Source organism: Halichoerus grypus, chromosome 1 (genome assembly GCF_964656455.1).
Source record: "Halichoerus grypus chromosome 1, mHalGry1.hap1.1, whole genome shotgun sequence".
NCBI classification, from domain to species: domain Eukaryota; kingdom Metazoa; phylum Chordata; class Mammalia; order Carnivora; family Phocidae; genus Halichoerus; species Halichoerus grypus.
The window spans coordinates 195,556,973-195,577,175 of NC_135712.1; the positions used below are offsets into that span (position 1 = coordinate 195,556,973).

General features: G+C 60.8%; 1 protein-coding gene across 2 annotated transcripts in view; it reads right to left on the bottom strand.

The window, feature by feature from the left end:
- PRKCD (protein kinase C delta) overlaps positions 1 to 18,093 on the bottom strand; it is a 28,922-nt gene extending 10,829 nt beyond the window's left edge. The window contains exons 1-4 of one of the 2 annotated variants that reach the window (XM_036102557.2): positions 17,890 to 18,093; positions 14,512 to 14,620; positions 2,248 to 2,381; positions 983 to 1,182 (exon numbers count right to left, since the gene is read on the bottom strand). In XM_036102557.2, the coding sequence (XP_035958450.1) occupies positions 983 to 1,182; positions 2,248 to 2,362 (315 nt within the window). In that variant the 5' untranslated portion in view covers positions 2,363 to 2,381; positions 14,512 to 14,620; positions 17,890 to 18,093. The remainder of the gene's footprint in view (positions 1 to 982; positions 1,183 to 2,247; positions 2,382 to 14,511; positions 14,621 to 17,889) is intronic. The other variant, XM_036102556.2, reaches the window with a different exon arrangement.
- Between the last annotated feature and the right edge of the window lie 2,110 nt (positions 18,094 to 20,203).

Sequence of the window (20,203 nt, forward strand, 5' to 3'; positions counted from 1 at the left end):
CGTAACTGCTGCCTCCTGCCTGCACCTGGAATATCGGTGAAGGTTCCAAACAGAACTCGCAACAATGGGTGCCTCTGAGAGGGGCCTGGCGCCTGGGGGGGGGGGCAGGAATCCCCCCTACGTACATTTTGCAATGTCTTACCATGTGCCTATCCTGCTTCTACGAAACTAAAAGGGAAAAAAGTAGTCGCCGTGGCGAGGGTGGCTCTCTTCAGCACCTACCACGTGCCCAGCGTTCCAGTAAGCCCTTGGCATCCAGGGGCTCATTTCCCCTGAACAACTGACCCTGAGGTAGGGTCTTTTCCTGGCTTCCCTTACAGGTTCGCACACAGGCTCAGAGGGGCTGGGACCCATCAATCGCAGGGCTGGTATCAGCTGCACAGCCGCTCAGGAGGCCAGACAGGGCCCGCACACGTGCGTGCACCACTGCGGCCCGCACGCCCTCACCCACGCCCCGTGCACACGTGTGCGTGCGCCACTGCGGCCCGCGCGCCCTCACCCACGCCCCGTGCACACGTGCGCACGCGCCACTGCGGCCCGCGCGCACTCACCCACGCCCCGTGCACACGTGCGTGCGCACCACTGCGGCCCGCGCGCCCTCACCCACGCCCCATGCGCCCTCACCCACGCCCCGTGCACACGTGCGTGTGCACCACTGCAGCCCGTGAGCCCACACCCCACACACACACCTGCGCCGTTGCAGCCCGTGCGCCCACACGCCACACACACGTGTTCGCCATTGCAGCCCGTGCGCCCACACACCACACACACGTGTTCGCCGCTGCAGCCCGTGCGCCCACACCCATGCCCCGTGCACACGTGCGTGCGCACCACTGCAGCCCGTGCGCCCACACCCCACACACACACCTGCGCCGTTGCAGCCCGTGCGCCCACACGCCACACACACGTGTGTTCGCCGCTGCAGCCCGTGTGCCCACACCCCACACACATGCGTGCGCTGCTGCAGCCCGCGCGCCCTCACCCAGAACTCGGCCTTGCCATTGTTCTTCTTACAGCGCTCGGCCAGCACCGACACGCCCACCGTCACCTCGGACACCGGCTCTTCAGCTGCCCGCATCAGCACGATCTGGATGACACGGCCCTCGTAGATGTGGGCGTCGAATGTGGACTTCCACTCGGGGTACATGGTGGGCTTCTTCTGCACCAGCGTCTTCCCGCGCTCTGCAACACGGCCAGGCAAAGGTCCGGCTGGGGCCCCTCTGTCCCACCCTCCCCCGACTCCCTACAGCCTTCAGCCCGGAGAGTCGGCCTGGCTCCCCCCCCACCCCATCCCCCGAGGGCCCTCCTGAGGCTATTTCCACTCCTCAGCCTTCACAACTGCGCTCTGCTCACCTCTCCAGCCTCACATCATCGCTAACACTCCAGAACACGGAATTGTCAGCAGCTCCTCTAGGATGTCCCGCTAGGTCCCACCTAGGTCCTGCTGCTCCCTGGTCCTGTGACCCTCGTCCTTTGGCCCCACTTAGCTGTAACCTCCCCTCGTGCACTCATTCAGTGAACACACACCGAGGCCCCTTATGCCAGCCACGGCACTGGAGGTGAGGAACACGGCAGAAAGAGAAGTTAAAACCAGTGCCCATCCCCCGAGAGCCCAGTCCAGGACAGAGACACGAGCCCATTAATCCCTCAAGTAAACATTAAATCACAGCTGGGATGAGACTGAAGAAGGCAGGGCCAGGGTTCTAGACCTGGTCTGGGTCATGGTCAGCTGGTGTGCCCCAGCCTAAGGGTCAGGGAATTCTTCCTGGAGGAAAGGACAGCTCAGCTATGACCTAAGGGATGAGTCAGGGGTTCAGCAGGTGAGGGCAAAAGCCAGAAGGAATGGTGGGAGATATTTACCTCTTTCAAGAAGACCTCCCTGACCCCAGCTCTGGGCTTCCCTATCACAGGACTCAGTGTCTGGCTCCCACACCTGCCCACCTGAACGTGAGCCCCATGAGGGCAGGGCCAAGTCAGCCCTGGAGCATGGCAGTGTCCTCAGGGCCCAGCACAGAGTCTGACACAGATGGACATGAGGAAATTGTTGGGTGAAACCACCAGTGTGGGGAGGGAGCCAGTGCTGGGGGCTCTATGGGCACTCGGTGGCCTCTACCTACGGTCCTGCATCCATAGCAGGGCTGGGCAGGGAGAGGAGCATGAGGAAGAGAAGGATCCCTCAGAAGGTCTAGGGGAACAAAGCACAGGCCCTCCAGGGCCTCCTTACTGGGCCCCAATTCCCAGTCCTACCTGTGCTGAGCGCCTCTTTCATCTTCACGGCACAGAAGGGCTGGCTGGCCTCATCGGTGGGCTGCAGGGAGCCCAACTCATAGGAGGTGAAGGCGATGCGCAGGAACGGTGCCATGTAGGGGCCTGCAGTGGGGCTGCCAAGACAGAAGGGGTGAGGCCGGGCAGTGAGGGACGGCCCTGGGAAGTGCTCGGGTGCCCCCAGGGGTTCTCACCGCATTGAGTTTGGCCCCCATGGTGTGCTGACAAGACACTAGTTCTAGTTGCCATTGGGAAACCTGAGAAGTTTTCTAGAAGTCTGGATCTGTGGCATCCCTGGTAAGACTGCTGAATGTGACGTCAAGCCCACTGGGCAGAAGCTGCCTGGTACGGCCCCCTTTGTTGAGTACCTGCCAGTCTACTCCAGGCCAGGGGCCCCCTTTTCACTCCTCTCCAAACCCTTCCTGGGCCCTGGAGGTGGGAGTCTGTGACCCCAGGTCATTTATTTGGGGGGTCATTTAAGGCCTCCTTTAATACCCCACTGTGGTGCACTACCCCGGCCCAGGTACCCAGCATGTGCCGGCCAAGACGGGCAGGACAGTAACCCTACCTCCCTGCACCCTGCTCCTTGCAGCCCTTCTTGGGTTCAAAGTTTGCTCATAACTACTCAGGCAGACCGACAGGGCCAAGATGACCATCCCCACTTTTCAGAATGAGAAACTGAAAGCCCGAGGCTGAGCCAAAGCCTAAAGCCGAGATTCCACTCACAAAGCACCCACTCCAGGGACGCCTGGGTGGCTCAGTCGTTAAGCGTGTGCCTTCGGCTCAGGTCATGATCCCGGGGTCCTGGGATCGAGCCCCACATCGGGCTCCCTGCTCAGCGGGAAGCCTGTTTCTCCCTCTCCCACTCCCCCTGTTTGTGTTCCCTCTCTCGCTGTGTCTCTCTCTGTCAAATAAATAAATAAAATCTTAAAAAAAAACAAAAACAAAAACAAACAAACAAAAAAACCAAAGCACCCACTCCATTCAGGGAGCAGGGCAGTGGAAGGGCCCAGCCACACCCCTCACCTTCTGAACCTGAGCCCCTTGGGGGCAGGTGCCTCTCACCTACAGAGACTGCCTGCACTCTCAAACTAATTTTTTCCAAACATAAAACTATTTTAAAGTTGAACGTACACTGACTTTGTTTTTTAGACTGCACGGGTCAGCCCCACGTTCCCCTATTCCTCGCTGTTCCTCAGATCAAGGCTCACTAGAGGAGGCGACCCTGAGGGTCTTCTGGGTTGTCCTTCCCGGAGGATGGTCACACGAGCAAGCCCACAGGTGCACATGCACACTGGCTCTGGGCCACACACACGAGGACGCTCCGTAAGTGTGGTTGGACGAACGCACACGCACACGCACACGGGTGTGTACTCACTCCTTCCCGAGCAGAAGCCAGCACGGCGGCGGTCTCACACACGCATCCCCAGCCCCCCACACACAAATGTGCACACGCAGCAGCCCCCCAGCCCCTGGGATGGCTCCCCCAGCTCCTCCACAAGGCAGCCGGAGGAACAGCGGGCTCTGCTGTTCCCAGCCTAGATGAGCTCACAGGAAACCCTGACCTCAGCCTGCAGCCCAGCCCAGGGGCCCCACCAGCCCTCCGCGGCCAGCAGTCAGAGGACAGGGGAGGGGCCGGGCGAGGCAGACCCACCGTGTCCAGGCCTGGCTCCGCCTCAGCGGGAGCGACAGGGGGTGTGTAAGCTCACATGGGAGCCCAGGTCCCAAAGCCTTCAGCCTAAGACCAGCCAAGCCAGCTACCATGACCTCTTGGTTGGCAGCGGGGAGGAGCGGGCTGTGGGCGGCTGCTAGCCCCTCCCTGGGCTCGAGCACGTGGAGTGCATGAGATGGTGTGTAGGAAGGTGTGCAGGCGTGGGCCTGCGAGGACGTGTGAGTGGCACATGGGGGGCACTGAGCTAACGTGGAAGACAAGGGCAAGCTGCACAGGCCTGGCTGGCTGGGTGTAGGAGTCCGGGTGAGTGTCCCAAACTCTCAGGCCAAAAAGGACACCGTGCCCCTCCTGCCACCCTGCTGGGCCTGGGGTTCCAAGGTGCGGAGTTCTCCCTGGGGGTTCCAGAATGATCAGCAGGGCCGCTGCACAACACACACATGCCACAAGTTTGCATCCACAATCCCAGGGTCTGACCGCAGCAGACATGGCTGGGCCTTGTGCTTCCCAACAGGATAACCTTGAGACCCGGGTGGGGCACTAATGGGCTCTCTGAATGTCTCAGAGGACGAGGGCTGAGGGGGCAGGCAGGGAAAAAGGAGCAATAGTCATGTGCAGGAGACCTGAGCTCCTGGGAGAGAGGGGGTCAGGGTAGCCCAGGCGGCAAAATGACCTGGTCATTTTGGCCAAGTGGTCAAGCTGCCTCCCCAAGGCCTCCCCCTGGGGCCCAGTCCAGGTGGTCCTCGGACTCCATGACCCCTCCCACCTCTAGGTCGCCCAGCAAGAGCTGTCTGTGAGGACCGCCCCGGGGCTGCATGGAGGAGACGGAATCAGAGAAGCCCCGGGAATGGGAGGCAGAGCCCAGCCCCGCAGGCTGCCAGTCAGACCTGCCCTCCAGCTCTCGGTGAGCAGAGCAGCTGCTGCTCAGTCAGAAGCCACTGGAAGGAAACCACAACCATGGCAAGCCCCAACTCTGGCCCCAAACCCGTACAGCCAGGCCACAGTGCCATGAGGAGGGGGACCCAGGTGTTCCGTGGGCTGCCCTGGGGCTACTTGGCAGTGACCCTCGGGTTAGGTCACCCGGCCCCAACTTCCTAGACTAAACCTCTGCCCAACTGCCCTGCCCAGACCCCAGGAGGGAGACAGACACCACGTGCCGGCGTCTTCTTCCATCACCACGTGACCCTGGGAGAGGTCTCGGGCCCTGCGCACCGAGTGCCCCCCCTTCACAGCGGAGCCTGCGTTGCCCATCTACCTCGCAGAGAGCCTGAACACTGGTGGGGAAACCAGGGAGTGAAGAAACGGCACAAAAGCAAGGTGCTCCGATTATTTATAGCCCCCATGCAAATAGGCCCAGGCCCACAGGCCCCAAAGGGAGGCCACTGGCTCAGCCTCATGCTGTTCTGCAGGACCACGGAGGGGGCAAGGGCACACCTCCCACGGGCCTCCATGGGGACCAGCTGAGGCCAGCCAGCCCTTTCCCAGCCATCAGTGGGCTCTGGATCTCTACCGTTCTGCTTCTCCGGAGGCAGCTCTACGAAGCAGGGAGGACCAGCCAGAGTCAGAGGATCTGGGGGTGAGTCTCAGCACCCCCACTTACAAGAAGGATCATCCTTCCCTGAGGCCAACACATACCAGATTAACCTCATCACGGCATTAGCTCACTCCATCCCGTGCTGGTTCTGGAAGTGGGTATTTTACTGATGAGTAAACAGGTGCAGAGAGGCTAAGTGACTTGCCCAAGGTCACACAGCCAGGAAGTGGTAGAAGGATTAGAATCCAGGCCTGCCTGATGTTGCAGCCAATGTTCTTTCCAGTATGCCATGCCAGGAAGAATTGATGAAGGGAAAGAGGGAGCAAAGGTAGAGACAGAGAGACATGCCAGGAGCAACACACACAAACACAGGACAGAGGAACCATGGAAAGGGGTAAGGGCACCGGTCTCCTGGTGCTCAACGAGAGTCTGTTCACCCAGCCCCCTGTGGGCTGGTCCTAGGCCTGACCTTGAGGACCTCCTCCTTCTCTGTACGAGGATGATACTAACCCCTGAACTGCTCCCTTCCCTCCTGTCCCGGCCCCCTGGGCCAGCCTCTACTGCTTAAAACCTGGGGAAGGCTTGGCTGGTCTAGATTCCAGTCCCAGGGCATGAGGGCCCACGGACTCTGCCCCCTCCCGCCCCTCCCCACCCTAGACGAGCCACCCAGAGGTAAGGAAAGGTAGTGCTGGGCCGGACCAGAGCAGGCAGGTCGCCTCCTCCAGGGCAATGGAAACCTGTTACCAGCCAGCTCAGGGCAAGTTGGACACGGCCAACCTTGAAGTGGCCAGAGTGACCCTGATGGTTGGAGCTCCCAGCGCGCAGAGGACAAGTGTGCATGTTGCACGTCTCCACATATATGCACGTGAGTGTGTTCCAGCAAAGGGGGTGGGGTGGGAGACGTGGCCTGAGGGGTGCCATCAGGAACAGAAATGTATTTCCCAATTTTTCTACAGCAATCACGTGTAACTTGTTTGATAATAGTTTTATAAATGGTGAAAAATAAAACCCAAAAGTCAAAATGTATCCAAGAGATGGGCCTTTAGAGACTAACATGCACATCTCCTCTTCGTAGGGAGGTGGAAACCAAGGGCAAGGTCCTTCGGGGAGAGTCCCCAGGCCCCCAGATCCAACCTGGTCCCCTTGACCCCAGCCCTTCCCTGGCATGGGATTCTGCCTCACAGGCCACAGGGTGGGACAGAGGAGCAAAGTGGGGCCCTGAGAAGACACACCTGGCCAGGCTCTCGGGGAGTGTGTGCAAATGTGGAGGGAGGCTCTCTTAGAAAGTCTGCTGGGGCAGGCTGAGGTCAAGCAAAGCAAGCCAGCCAGCAAAGCTGAGGCACCTGCTGGGTCTCCTCATCCATGAACAGACCCCTGGGGGTGAAAGATGCACCCCTCCCATGCAACCTTTCCTCACACATACCTGCCCAACCTTGGGGCCAGCCCTTGCCGCCTGCCCGTGGAAGGCACCATCTGCTGCCTGTCAAGGCTGGCTGGTGAGGGCAGCATCACTGGGGGGAGTTCAATGTCCAGCCCACATGGGCCTTGAAGGATGAATGAAGGAGGGAGGACACATGAGGCCCGGAGAGTGGGAGGGAAGGAGAGCGAGAGGAATTGTGATCAGTAGGAGGGAGCCGGGCTGGCTCGGGCAGAGCTGCAACAGGGCAAGGGGGCCTGGCTTGACAGGGAGGCTGGCCTCCCCAGATGGCCTTCCCAGACAGAAGCAAGTCAAGGAGGCCACAGGGGTTTCACAACCCAGGAAATGGGCTCAGCAAGAAGAGCAGGAGGTGGGGGAGGGGGAGGGCTAGCAAGGCCCTTCTAATGCCCTTCCACCGGGGCCTGTGCTCTAGCCTCCATATGCCCAGCCCTGTCCTGGGAGGAGGCCCAACTACGGTCTCAGGTCATGGCCAAGTCCCAGAGCAGGGGATGCTCCCGACACCTGCTCCTCCCCAGGACTAGCCCCTCATCCCCTTGCGGTGCTCCTTCTTGCCCCCGCCCTCATACCACACAGACCAACCCACTGCAGTGAACTCTCCTCCTTTTCCCCAGTGACCCCTCCCAGTTGCTACCACTCCTGGTCCCTCCCCAACCCATGGAATCTCCTGGGCTCCCACTGCCCTTGGAGAAAGCCCAGACCTCAGTCTGGCCCTGGCCTGCTCTCCACCTCGGACCTCACCTCTGGCTGCTCTGTGAACTCCGGTCTCTTTCAAGCCCCCTCTTTTTGCATATGCTATTCCCTCAGCCAGCATGTCCTCCATAATTCCTATATATCCTTCCAGACAGTTCTAAAGGCCATCCCTGGGGAATCGTTCCTCCCTCCCCCAGGAAGCCGACTGCTCCCCCACCTCATGTACCCCCCCCCACCCCCCGCCAGGTACCCTGTGCAGTTGCCTGGGAAGCTCATGCTGAGGACCCGGGTCTGTTCTCTGGGCACGGTCTCTGTCCCCGGCTCAGGCTTCTCAGCCCTGGCCACACATCTGAATGCCCTGAGGAGACATTCAAAAATCCTACTGCTGGGCTGGCCCAGCCCACTGGGATCCAGTGGGAATCACAGGTGAGGCCTGGGCAGCGCGAATGAAGCCTTTGCACTCACAAAAGGGGGGGCGACACCCTGAGAACCAGTGAAGGACTCGGGCCCTCTTCCGAGGAAAACATGCGCTGGTGGCGACATAACTCCGCACACGATGGGCTGGGGGGCTGTAAGTTCCAAAGGCCCCGCCGGCAGGCACCAGTGACAAGATGCACGGGGCCATGGGACTCACAGCTCGGTGGGGGACAGTCACATAAACGTGTACCTAGAGAGCGATGTGAGTGCTGCTCAGACAGTAAGTACAAGGAAGGGAGTGAGAGGAGCTGGGGTGCAGTGGGGATCAGCATGGGCTTCAATCTGACAGGCATGCAGGGGTGCGGCTGGCCCACCTGGCCTGAGGGGCTGGAAGGGTCCGAGGGCAGGACTTGGGACCAGCTGTCACGGGCTCACACTCACTCCTGCCAGCACGCGGTAGGGGGCGCGGGGAGGACAGGCCCTCTTGGGGGCAGAGTCCACACCAGGCCCAGGCCCTGAGTCACTCAGCTAGTCCTAGGACTGGGGAAGCCCCGGGGTCAGCCACAGGGAGGGCTCCAGGTACCCCCGAGGGAGGAACGAAGGCCCCTTCGTGGTAGGACTGAGGACAAGGGGGCCTCTGTGAGGAGCTGGGGTGGGGGGTACACGGGGGCCTCTCCCAGAATAACCACACATGTGCGCACACACGGGCACACCCACCAGCCCAAACACAGTCACACATGGGGAACCCTGCTTGCAGCTGGACGCGCGCGCACGGTCGTAACCACAGGCACGATGACTCAGTGACACACACTAAGAAACACTGCCCCCCCCACATGTTGACAGACATCCGGGCCCACGCAGGCCACCCAGGACTCTGACACCCTCACGCGTTCCCCACCACAGGGAGCCCCAGCTGCACACGGCACACCAACGAGCACAAGGTACACACGGGCAGATGCTCCAGGCTGACGCGGGCACAAGTGCACCAGCCTGGAAGGACCCACACGCATCTGACTAGGCGCTGGTACCAGGGAGGTCCAGATGGAGCTTTTTCTAGCACAGCCCTTGGGAGTAATGACTAAGGAGGGAAGGGCAGCCGGTGACACCGGCTGGGCGTCCCCGCTGAGGGAGGCAGAGAGAGTCCCTCCTGGCCCAGAGCAAAGTCCAAAGTGCACACGGGAAGGAGTGGGCCAGTCAGGCACATAGCTGGGCAGGCCTCCCCACCCACCTGTCTGAGGGGACGGCGGAGGCCGAGGACAAGGCTAGGGGTCACAAGTGGCGGTCACAGGCCTGGTACGCCGGAGAAGGGGAGGGCGTACACCTGTTTCGGGTAGGACGGCCATGCCAGGCACCCCACACATGACCTCCATTGAGCTCCAGACTCACTGGGCAGAACGTAACAAAGAGAGATGGAGCAATTCACCCAAAACCACAAAGCCGATGGGGCAGCCCCAGGGGAGGCACAGAGGGACCCTCCAGTTCTAAACCTGGAACTGGCCACCTGCCTCCTGTGGGGTGAGGGCAATGGTGTGTGCTTGGGCATGGGAATGGCTTCTCCGCCAGCCTCCACAGAGGGCAGCCCCAAGTCTGCTCCTCCACCCTGTCCCTCTGTACCCGTGGTTCTCCCCATGGTTGACAATCTTTGCTTGGGAAAAGGTGAGATGGCCACCGAAGGCTTCTGCCGCCCGTCCCCACAAGGTGAGCAGGACCCAGATCACACCTCCCCACTCTAGGGACGGGGAGAAGCTGGGAGAGAGGCACTGCCCGGGTGTGCCATCCCACGGCAGGCAGTGAACACGGGAACCTAGGAGTGGGGGTCTGGGTGTGGGATGGACAGGCCTCGTTCAGACCCGATCTGCCTTCGGTGCCCTGCGAGCTTGGCCAAGGTGCTCTGGCGTCCTCGGCTGTAAAAGGGAATGATCTTGCCCTGCCTAGGAGGCTGGGCTGAGTGCAAGACCATCATCCTTATCGCCACCGCCATCCTCTTACCTGGCCCTCTCCCCACCTGCCCCACTGCCCATTTCCAGTCATCCTGTCACCACAGGTACCCCCAAACTTCCTTGGATCAGTGGGTAAAGGGGCTCTCTCAAGCCTCCCACCCTGCAGCGCCCTGCTCTGGAATGCTGCTCTGGGAAGAGACCGGGCTGGGCAAAGGCAGCTCGAGACCCCCGGCCGGCCGTGGGCTGGCTGCCGTCTCTCTCAGGGCCTCAGTCTCCCTGTCTTAATAATGGAGAACCCAAAGCTTTCTCCAGCCCCGGTACTGGAAGCCCCTGCAATCCTGTTATCTCCCCCCACCCCTGCCCTGGCCCCACATCAAGCAGACAGCTGATCCAGCCGCTCCGCTGTGCCTGTTTACCCAACAAGCCGGTGACATGACCCAAAGCTTCCGGCGCTGTTGTGAAAACAGTGGCTCAGCCACCACAAGCCTGCCCTCCTGGACACCTTGGCAGGGACCTTCGAGGGACAACCATCCCAGCCCTGTGTCCAGGGCCTCTCGAACTTCCCTACCAAACACCCACCGAACCCCGTCCTCCCCAGCCCAGGTTTGCCTGCTACCTCTTGACTCTCGGGTCTCCGCTTTCGGCCCAGGCCCCCCAACTCCAGGCCTGCCTGTGGGCCCCCTCTGCCTCCCCAGCCTCATCAGGCTCGAGAGCCACTCAAACACATGTGAAGCAGGCCTCCTGGTGTTCCCCAAGCAAGTGCCACCTCATCTCCTAGAGGGGCCAGACACTGTGGAGGTGGGGGGAGGGTAGGACGCTTCCTCCCCACGGGGTACCACTCTCAGTTCTGTCCTAAAGTTGTCTCTTCTCTTCTCTCCACCATTGCCCCCATCCTGTCCCCATCACCCTCCCCAGGATCTGCACCCACCTGCTTTCCTTCCTCTGATCCGGCCCCATAGCCCCGCTGCCCCAGGGACTAAAGCAGATCTCGTCACTCCCTTTCCAGTAAGCCCAGATGCCTCTCCTGGGGCTGACCCACCCAAGCTGCTCCCATTACCTCCCTGACCTCCTCGGCCACTGCCTTCCCCTCACTCCTCTGCCCCAGCCACAGTGACCCCTTTCAGTTCCCTGAGCAGCCGGGTTCCTTCCTGCTTAGGAGCCTCTGCACTTGCTGTTCCGTCTTCCTGCCCCCTCCCCTGAAACACAGCCTGGCTCCTTATCATTCAGGTCTCAAATGGAAACTCCCTGATATGCCCATTGCACAGATGAGGCCACAGAGGCTCAAAACAGTCCAGTCGCTGGCTCAAGGGTACACAGCCAGTAAATATCAAGTGAGAATTCGAACCCAGGTCTGTCTGATGCCCGCAGAGGTCTTGCTCCTCAATCTCCAGCATGCCCTCACTCACACTTCTAGCCCAGGCCCCTGCCCCTCTCCCTCCCTCCAGTCTCCTGGCCCTTACCTACTCTACCACCATCATTATCACACCAACACCCGAGGCCCCCAGCCTCTTGGCCCTGGATAGCAAAGGGCCTTCCCCTCCCTGGACTGACCCTCTGCATGTCCCCAGGAAGGCAGGTCCCTGCCACCAGCTGCCAGGTGTCAAGGATGTATGTAGGGATATGTGTGCAGGGGAAATTTCTAGCCCCGGATATCCACCCCCTTCCCAGTTCACAGGCGGACTCCAGGGGTCCGAAGGGTAGGCAGGCTGGCAGGAGGGCTCACCATCCACCCCTCACCGCCAGCCTCAGCTTCTCCAAGCCCAGCGTCCTGCGGGGGACCATGGTGGGGGAAGGGGCCCAGGGGAGGCCTGAGGGGGCAGCAGGCAGCTGCCTTTCTCTTCCCTGCAACCAGTTGTCATGAGATCTATTTTTCTCCCTTTGAAAGGGAGCGAGGGGGCTGGGCTGCTGAGTGGGCACAGCTGCTCCACCCCGGAGCTCCTCTCCTCAGAGGACATGGATAGAACACTCCCCGCCCTGCAGGACTGCCCCTGGGAGGCGGACGCAAGGGGGAATGAGGGAGCCTGAGACCTGGCTTCTTAGCCGGGCTGTGCGGCCACCTGGCCCTGTGACACTGGGCAGGTGTCCAGGTCTTCAGACAGTAATAACCCCATAATCAAGACCACTTGCTGTTTTTTGGGGATAGTTACCACAAACCGAGTGCTAAGTGCTTTACATAACTATAGTTTCTACTCTTTAAACACTAATAAAGTGCCAGGCACGAAGCTAGCTGCTTTGCATACATTATCTGTAGTTTCCGGCACCAGCCCATGAAGATGGATGCTATCATTGTCTCGTCTGTCAGAGAAGAAAAATGAGGCACCAGGCCCCAAAGCCACTTGCCCATGTTCATTCATATGGCTGCTCGGAGCTGCCTGATGCCAGAGACGCAACCCAGCGGATGCCAATTCACACAAGGCGGCTGCGCCTGCCAGAGTCAGTGCTCTGAGCCTCAGGGTAGAGCTCGGAGGGAAGGCGGAGCTGGGGTCCTGGGGGCTACAGGGGAGGTCATGGCTTAGCCCCCGAGCCCTCTCCTTGGGCCTCTGTCAAGGCCTAGTCAGCCCTGGCAGTGGGAAGCCTGGTCAGTCAGCCTAACCCACTGGCCAGGCGCTGCTCCCCTCACAGGCAAAGCCAGGGCGGGGCAGGCCACAGACAGAGGGCTGGTCAGTCCCACTCTGAAACCACTTCCTGGGCAGCCCAGGGGAAGTGAGCCTCCGGAAACACCTCGGATGGACAGGCCTCTCCTTGGGCCCAGGCCTTGGAAAATGCACACACCGCTCTGGGAGAAGCATCCTGCTTGCCTCCCGGTTGCCAGAGCCCAGCAACTCCGCTTCCGCCAGGCATGGATGCTACGGGGGACAGAGGGGCTGACTGGACCCCCATCTACCTGCGAGCACCTTGGCCCCATGACCACAGGCAGTCCACTTCCTCCTCTGCGGCGGAGGCCACAAACAGTGTCAGCACAGCTCACATGGTCCCTCCCCCTCATCCCCAACTCCTCCACACCGAGTCCTGGTCAGCCTGGGGTCTGGCCCGGGTGAGCAGGATGGCCGGTGAATGCCTGGGCAGAGCCCGCCTCCCAGCATGGCCCAGCCCCCCTGCAGCACCCGTGGTCACCGCCACACCTCAAACCTCACCCTCAGTGCCAGACGCAGGCTGGGTTGTGACCCTGACCTAGGACCCCCCACTTCCTGACCCGGAATGGGCAGTGTGGTGTGTGTGGGCAGGCTTCTGTGTACAAGGATGACTGGGTGAGCATCTGTGTGCGTGTTTGAGCGTGCCTGTGGGTGAGTGCATGTGAAAAGCTGCGGACGTGTGTGTGCATGTGCGGTGTGTGTGTGGGCACTCGAGGCTTCGCGGGCATGGGCGCCAAATGCAGCTCAGGTTCTATGTCTTCGTGTGAGCATACCTAGGTCTGCGCGGGCAAGGTAAGTGATGTCTGAGCTTTGAAAGTGGGCTGACTCCAAGACTAACTGGTTGAACTTCTTAGGGAATGAGGCTCTGTGCTGGGAGAGGGTGGCCCCCTGACCTCAGGTAGCAGAGGCCCCCAGCCAGCCAAGGACATGTTACCTCCTACCCTCTAGGTTTGATGGTAAGTTGAATAACCAGCAGACCCAGTGATGACCCTGCCCTTGTTCAGCCCCCACTCCCATCCCAGAAGCCAGGACCCTGACCTCCTGCTCCCCCTCCCCCCAGACTTAAGATCTGAGAGCCCAGCCCCCACTGGTCCATTCATACCCCTCCCCAAATCTGTAGGTGCCCAACAGCCAGTAGGGAGGGGAGTGGGGGCTGATCAGGGAGGCCTCCTGGAGGAAAGACCACCTTGGCCATCCCTCCCCACTGTCACTCCCTAGGTTCCAGGTGCCCTCAGCAACGCCATCACACCCCCAGAATCTTGTCCACTGGACTTTGGACACTCAATGGATAACTCACAGGACTGTTTTCACTGCAACGAGGGCTGAAGGCGGCAAGTCTGGCCCCAAAGGAAGGAATCTCTAGTTTTATAAGGGGCCTGAGAGAGTACAGCCTTCCCTAGTATTCCAACTCACCCAGAATCTGGGGGTTGGGGAGGGGGATTTTTGAGTCTCTCCTCTGCCCCAGAGAGGCTGGGGAAATGAGGGAACTGGGGTGTGGAAGAGACTGCAGGAAACCTCTTTCCATTCTCAGTTTGCTCAGAGCAACCATCAGGTCCCCTGTGTGATGATGATGGAGACAGCCTGAGGCCAAGCCAAGGGGCCCCAGAAAAGCTGATGTATCCCCCCTCAACCCTTGGCACATACACCACCGTCTTTTTAACTAACCAGCCAAGTGGCACCACTCCTCACCCCAAACTGCTGGAGGGCCCAGGCCTCTGAGCTCCAAGGCAGGGAGCCCTCATAGGCCAGGCAAAGTGCTGCCCCCTCCGGGCACCCAGGCCCCACACCCAGCCCGAGGACTTCGTGGGACCCTCCCCCCGCCCAACCCAGCCCCTACCCCCAGCAGAAGGGGAGGAGCCCAAAGAGGAGGGCCGCCCCATGCACGCTGTCCATATGTCCATCTGTCCAGGAGGATCCCGTCTTACCTGGGGCTCCTGGCTCCCCCTTGCCCTCAGTCCTGGAGCCTGCCGCAGGCCACACAGCCACCACCGGAAGTAGGCCTGCAGCCCTCACCTGGGCCAGTTCCAGGCAGACCTGCAGGAACGAGAGGAAGCAGCTGAGATGGGAGCCCGAACAGGCTCTCCCCATCAGCTGGCCCGGTCTGGCTCAGAGATCTCGGCCTCTTTGGACTCGGCTTTCTCTTCTGTGAAATGGGGTGTTGGGCCCAACTTTTCCAAGGCACCGGCTATGTGTCCTCTCCATGCTAGGGGTTGGATCACTGTGTCTCAGCCCCCGGAGCATTTCCAGACTACAGATGTACTGAGAAGCTCTTCCTAATCTCTGTCTGCAAGAGGTCGCCCTGTGACTTAGGAGACCTCGTGGCAGTGGGGGCCACTGCTCTGTGGTCTAGGGCAATTTCTCTGAGCCTCTGTTTGTCGTATCTTCAAAATGAGGAGACTACATCTCCCCAGGTAATTCTGAGGCCCCAGTGACGTGGCCTGACAGCCCCTTTGCTGGACTCACATTGGGAGTACCGAATGAACAGGGACACTTTCTTATTCCTTGTTTTGCACCTCCTAGTCCAGGTGATTCTCCCATTAATATTGGGCCCGTTATATAGCTGAAAAAACTGAGGCTCAGAGAGATCCTAGAAGGAAGGAATGGCAAAGGCAGCAAGGTATCCCAGGTCTCCTGGCTGAAAGACCTGAGCACTTTTCCTGCAGGCCAGGCCAGGCCTCCACAAAAGATTCCCCTCCCCAGATGGGAGCTCCTCCTCCAGCTGGAGACCCCCATCACCACTCCCTGGGGAATGAGGCACCCTCAGGCCTGTCTGTACATTATTCCTAATTTTAATTTAAACTCCAATTAGCTGTGGCAGCTAAACGGTGTCAGTAGCCTGCAGCCAAGCTCCAAATCACCCCCCAGCCCTATCTCCCTGATCAGTGCTGCTGAGACTGGGCAGGCGTCAAGTGGGCTGAACAGGGTTCACGGGGTCTCTGCCAGCCATCTGCCCTCCTGCAAGCAGTCTGGTCAAGGGCACGGGATGGGCAACAGACACATCACAGCCAGGAAACTGGGTTGGGGACTATCTGGGCTTTTATTAGCTCAGCTCCACAGAGAATGGGGACCATACAGTTGGGGGCGGGAGTGAGTGGTCACCAAGTAAGACTTAGCATGTGCTAAGCTCTGCCTGTGGGCCAAGCCCGTGCTAGAGGCCCACTGACATAGGACCTTGAGTTCTCACAGCAACTTCTTCTGTTCTGCAGATAAGGAGACGCAGCCTTAGAGAAGCCTAGCTCCAGTCCCTTGCCCATAAGAGGCACAGCGAGTATTTGAGCCCACATCTTTCCTGGGTCCAGAGCCCTGGGTCTTGGTCACAACACTGCAAACCCAAAGACTTGCCCTGCGGTATCCCTCAGCTTGGGGGAGTGAGAGATGGGGGCCTTCCCCAGCCTCCCCAGGAACTAGGGCTGGGCTTGCGGAGCCGCGTGCACCAACAGCCTCACAGCCTCCCACATGCTCTCACACACTGGGGCTCTCACCGTCCCCCCCAGCAGTGTCACCCCGGGGTGCAGGCACCACACTCCCGGTTCCCCACAATCACAGCGGCTCCCTAGGACCCAGACGGGCAGTTTCACACAGTCAGACTGTGAGTCTCCCACCAGTCACACACTCACCCCTGCCAGTCTCATCCCAGCCACAGTTCGGAACACACCAGATCCCTTACACCACCCTATCGCAGGTACAGCTGTCCAAACACCTCGACATGGCGTGCGCACGCACACACGCACACGCACGCACACGCACACACACACACGCACACACACACAAAGAGCTGCCCTCTACCGGCCTGTCCACCACACCCCAACTCAGTCCACAGCAGGAACAAGGAAACTCAAGGGACCCGTCCCCTCCCTCAGTGACCAGGTCAGCCTGGTCACAGCAGCTCCGTGGCAGTGGGAGAGGAAGAACAAGTGAGTGTGCATTCACACCCACACTCATACAGACACACACAAGAGCATGGTGGGCTGACACTCCAACACCACTGGCTCCCAAAATTAACAGCTCAAATGTATATGGCCAGTGGGTCACCATGACACAAACCAGTGTGCAACACAGGACCCTCCAGACACACAAAGACACACACACATACCAACACACAGAGCGGAGTCTGGTGACAAAGAACACACCAAGACATAGTACATGCATAGTTGCAAAGGGCACACAGAGCCTCAGGACACCCAGACATACACACGCACACACAGGCAAGTCACACCATGTGGAAAAGGACCACAGACACAGTGACAAAGAACACACATGGAGACACAGATACATAACATACCTACGTGCTCAGATACAGGCGACTCAGCACAAGGAGTCAAGTCCAACCGTACAGGGTAGGGACCAGAGAAGGGGACGCCCCCCACCCCACCAAATCCTTTTGACCAGGTGGAAGTGGAGGGGCTCAGTGGGGTTCTACCCACCCAGGCGAGGACAAATGGGACAGTCAGAGAAGTGTGCCAGTTCTGACGGTGTCCACCTCCTGCCCCTTCACCCCGGCTCTCCTCCACCCTCTCCCCTCACCTGGCCGGGCCCCCACGCGGGGGTGGCGTCTGGATTGCGGAGGGGCCAGGACCGATGGGACCTGGAAGGGGCCACCAGGGGAGGGGACTCAGAGGGGCATAAGGGCGGGGCGGTAAGAGGGGGTATGGTGGAGACTGGAGCCACGCCCAGGCCGGAGACAGATGGAGAAAGGCAGAGAGAGACACCCAGACTGAAAGAAGAGAGAGAGCTAGGAGGAGGCGCCGCGCGGGCTGGGCCCGGCAGGGACCCAGGGGCGGGGGGCGGGAGGCGAGGCCGGGCGGGGGGCCCGGCCTCCCGTCCGCAGTAGAAAAGAAGAGGCGGCGGGACCGGCAGGGGGCGACGAGCGTGGGCCGGGGGCGCGGCTCCGGGAGGACAGGATCCAGGGGGCGGCGGGAGGTGCGGTGGGGGTGGGGCACGCGGAGGGCTACGGACTGACCGATCCGAACTAGAAAGACGCGGACGCGGGAACATAGAGGGGGTGGGGTCAGATGGACCGACCGAGGGCCCCGGGGATTCGCGAAGGACGGGCGAACGCTCCGAGGGTCTAGGGCACACACGCGGGTGGAGGGGCCGGGAGCAGACCTACGGCTGAACGGAGGGACAGACCGACGGACGGGGGACGGAGGCACCGGCGGGTCTCGGAGCGCGACGGGACTTTGGCTGGCCGCGGCTCAGTTTCTCAGTTTCGGAAACGGGAACCGGATCGGGGAGGGGGAAGGGAGGGGCGGCGCGCCCTAAGGGTAGCCCGGATCCCACGTCGGGGCCCGGCCCTCACTCACCTCCCGCGCACCGCCAGGCGCCAGGGGTCGCGGCGGCTGGGGTCCAGCTCCGGGCGCCGTCCCCGGGCGCGCGCGCGGACGGGGGGTCGCTGCGGGCCCGACCGGGACGGGCCCGTAGGCCGGTGAGTCCCGTCCGGGCCTCAGCGCGGCGGGCGGATGCCGGGGGTCGCTCCGGGGATCCCGGTGCCGCCGCCTCCCTCTCCCGCGCCGCTGCACACGGAAGTGCAAGGGGGCCGGGCGGCGCGACCTCACCCAGGTGCCGGCCCCGGCCCCGCCCCCGCTCAGGGCCCGCCTTCACCAGGGCCAGCCCCCCCCCCGAAGGCCCCGCCCCCGCCGCAGCGAGGAAGGGGGTCCGGGCCTCCGGCTCCCGGTGCCGGTCCCTCTCTGCCCTCCCCGGCGCACCTCGGCTCCCACCCGCCCTAGCCCCTCAGAAGGGGCCCCACTTTACGGAGGGCGACGCTGAGGCCCGCGGGAGGGGGGCGCTCTCGCTCAGCGAAGCCGGGGAGGCGCCGGCGGGGCTTCCCCAGCTCCCAGCGCCCACGCCCGGGACTCCCCACCGGCCAGCTGGCCCGCCGCGCCCGGCCTCCCTCTCTCTCTTCCTGTTGGCTGGAGTGCGGACGCGGCCGGGCCCGGTGCCCGCCGCCAGGCCGGCTGGTCCCGGCCGGGCCCCTGAGAGGAGCCGGGAAGACTCCAGGGTGGGAGGCTCTCGCTGGTCCGTCGCTGCTGGTCCAGCGATTCTAGGAGCAGCCCCTACCTTGATCCCCCAGTCTTCTCTCCTGCCCCCACTTTCCAGAGCTCCCCACCGGCCCTAGTAGGCGCCTGAGCTTCCTTTCCATACTTGAAACTGGGTTGTCAGGCATAACTCATTCATTCACTCACTCATTCATTCACTCATTCATTCACTGGGTACCCTCTGGACCCAAAGTCTGGGTATGGAGAGGAACCCAGGGATCCCATGAACTTGCCCCAAAAGCTCAAAAAGGGAAAAGCTGATGGGGCCATAGTCCGAAGAAATTTCATTTTTCCAGAGGCAAAGAAGAGGGTTCCAGATCCCAGGCCTTCTGTGAGATCACCTAGAAGGGATGGAGAGACAGCTATTCCCATCTAAAGCCTAATGGTTGGAAATGGGGGGCAATTCCTGAGGACGCCTGAGTTGATCAAGGGGCTCATGGCCTAGAGAGGTCATGGCTAGGACTTTGGTCTCAAGGAGCAGGTGGTGGCCGCTGTTCCAATCGAGTGGGCTCCTGAGAGAATGGATGGGGGCAGAGGGGCTGCCTGTTGTGCAAGTGAGAAGACCCTGGGTTGTGGAAGATGGGTGGGGAGAACGGACCAGGCCAGGTGGGTCACAGGACTGTGGGTGGATGGGGAGGAGGAAGAGTCTAGTGAGACCTCCAGGGATGGAGAGCCCTGGCAGAGATGTGGATCCCAAAAGTCTGTTTTAGTGGGGGGGAGGGGGATGGTGGGGGAGCGGGGGCGGGGGTGCTGGGCTGGCAAGAGTAAAACTATGATTCTTCCTACCACAGAGAAAAAAGAGGGCCCTGGTACCCTATACCTGGGAAGGGGGACCTGTTTTGAAAACTGGTGTATGTCCAGGTTCCTAATCCTGATGCCCCATTGGGGTAGGCTCTTTCCACCAACCTGGACCCCTCCGGCCACATGGAATATCATTTGGGAAATAAGCCTTATGTCTTACCCTTCACACATGCTGTGTCCTAGGCCCAAATGCCATTTCCCACCCACCCCATGTCTCTGCCTGTCTTGGTTGTGTCCACTCACACACCACTTCTTCTTGATACCAGCTGTGAATCCAGAGCACTTCCCTGAGCTAAGGGACTGTATTCATCAGAGTGTTTTGTGTCCTGGTCCTCTCACCCTCCACCCCATGGCTTCCCTGGGGTTGGGCTGGAGGGAAGGGTGATCGAGGTGAGCTTCTGGGGACTTTTGCCCACCTGGGATCAAGTTTCTGTTCTGGCTCCTTCCTCCAGGTCCACAGTGGCCAACTTATCCTCTCCCTCAGCATCAACAATAGGCCCACCTTGTGCTAAGCTGGATCCTTTGGGATCTCCAGGTCCAGCCACCAGACCTTTGCTCCCACACCCTGAGGTTCACCTTAGAACATGAAAAGGAAGAATAATGGCTGTCCCTGATGGAGCCTCCCCAGTGCCAGGCCCTGTGCCCAGTACTGGACGTGTTCAATCCACTCAGGCCTCAAGACCCCACAAGGTAAGGGCCACTATTAGTGCCACTTTGGCTGAAGAGCAAACCACATCTCAAAGAGAGGCGAGGCCACTTGCCCAGGGGTACACAGCTAGTG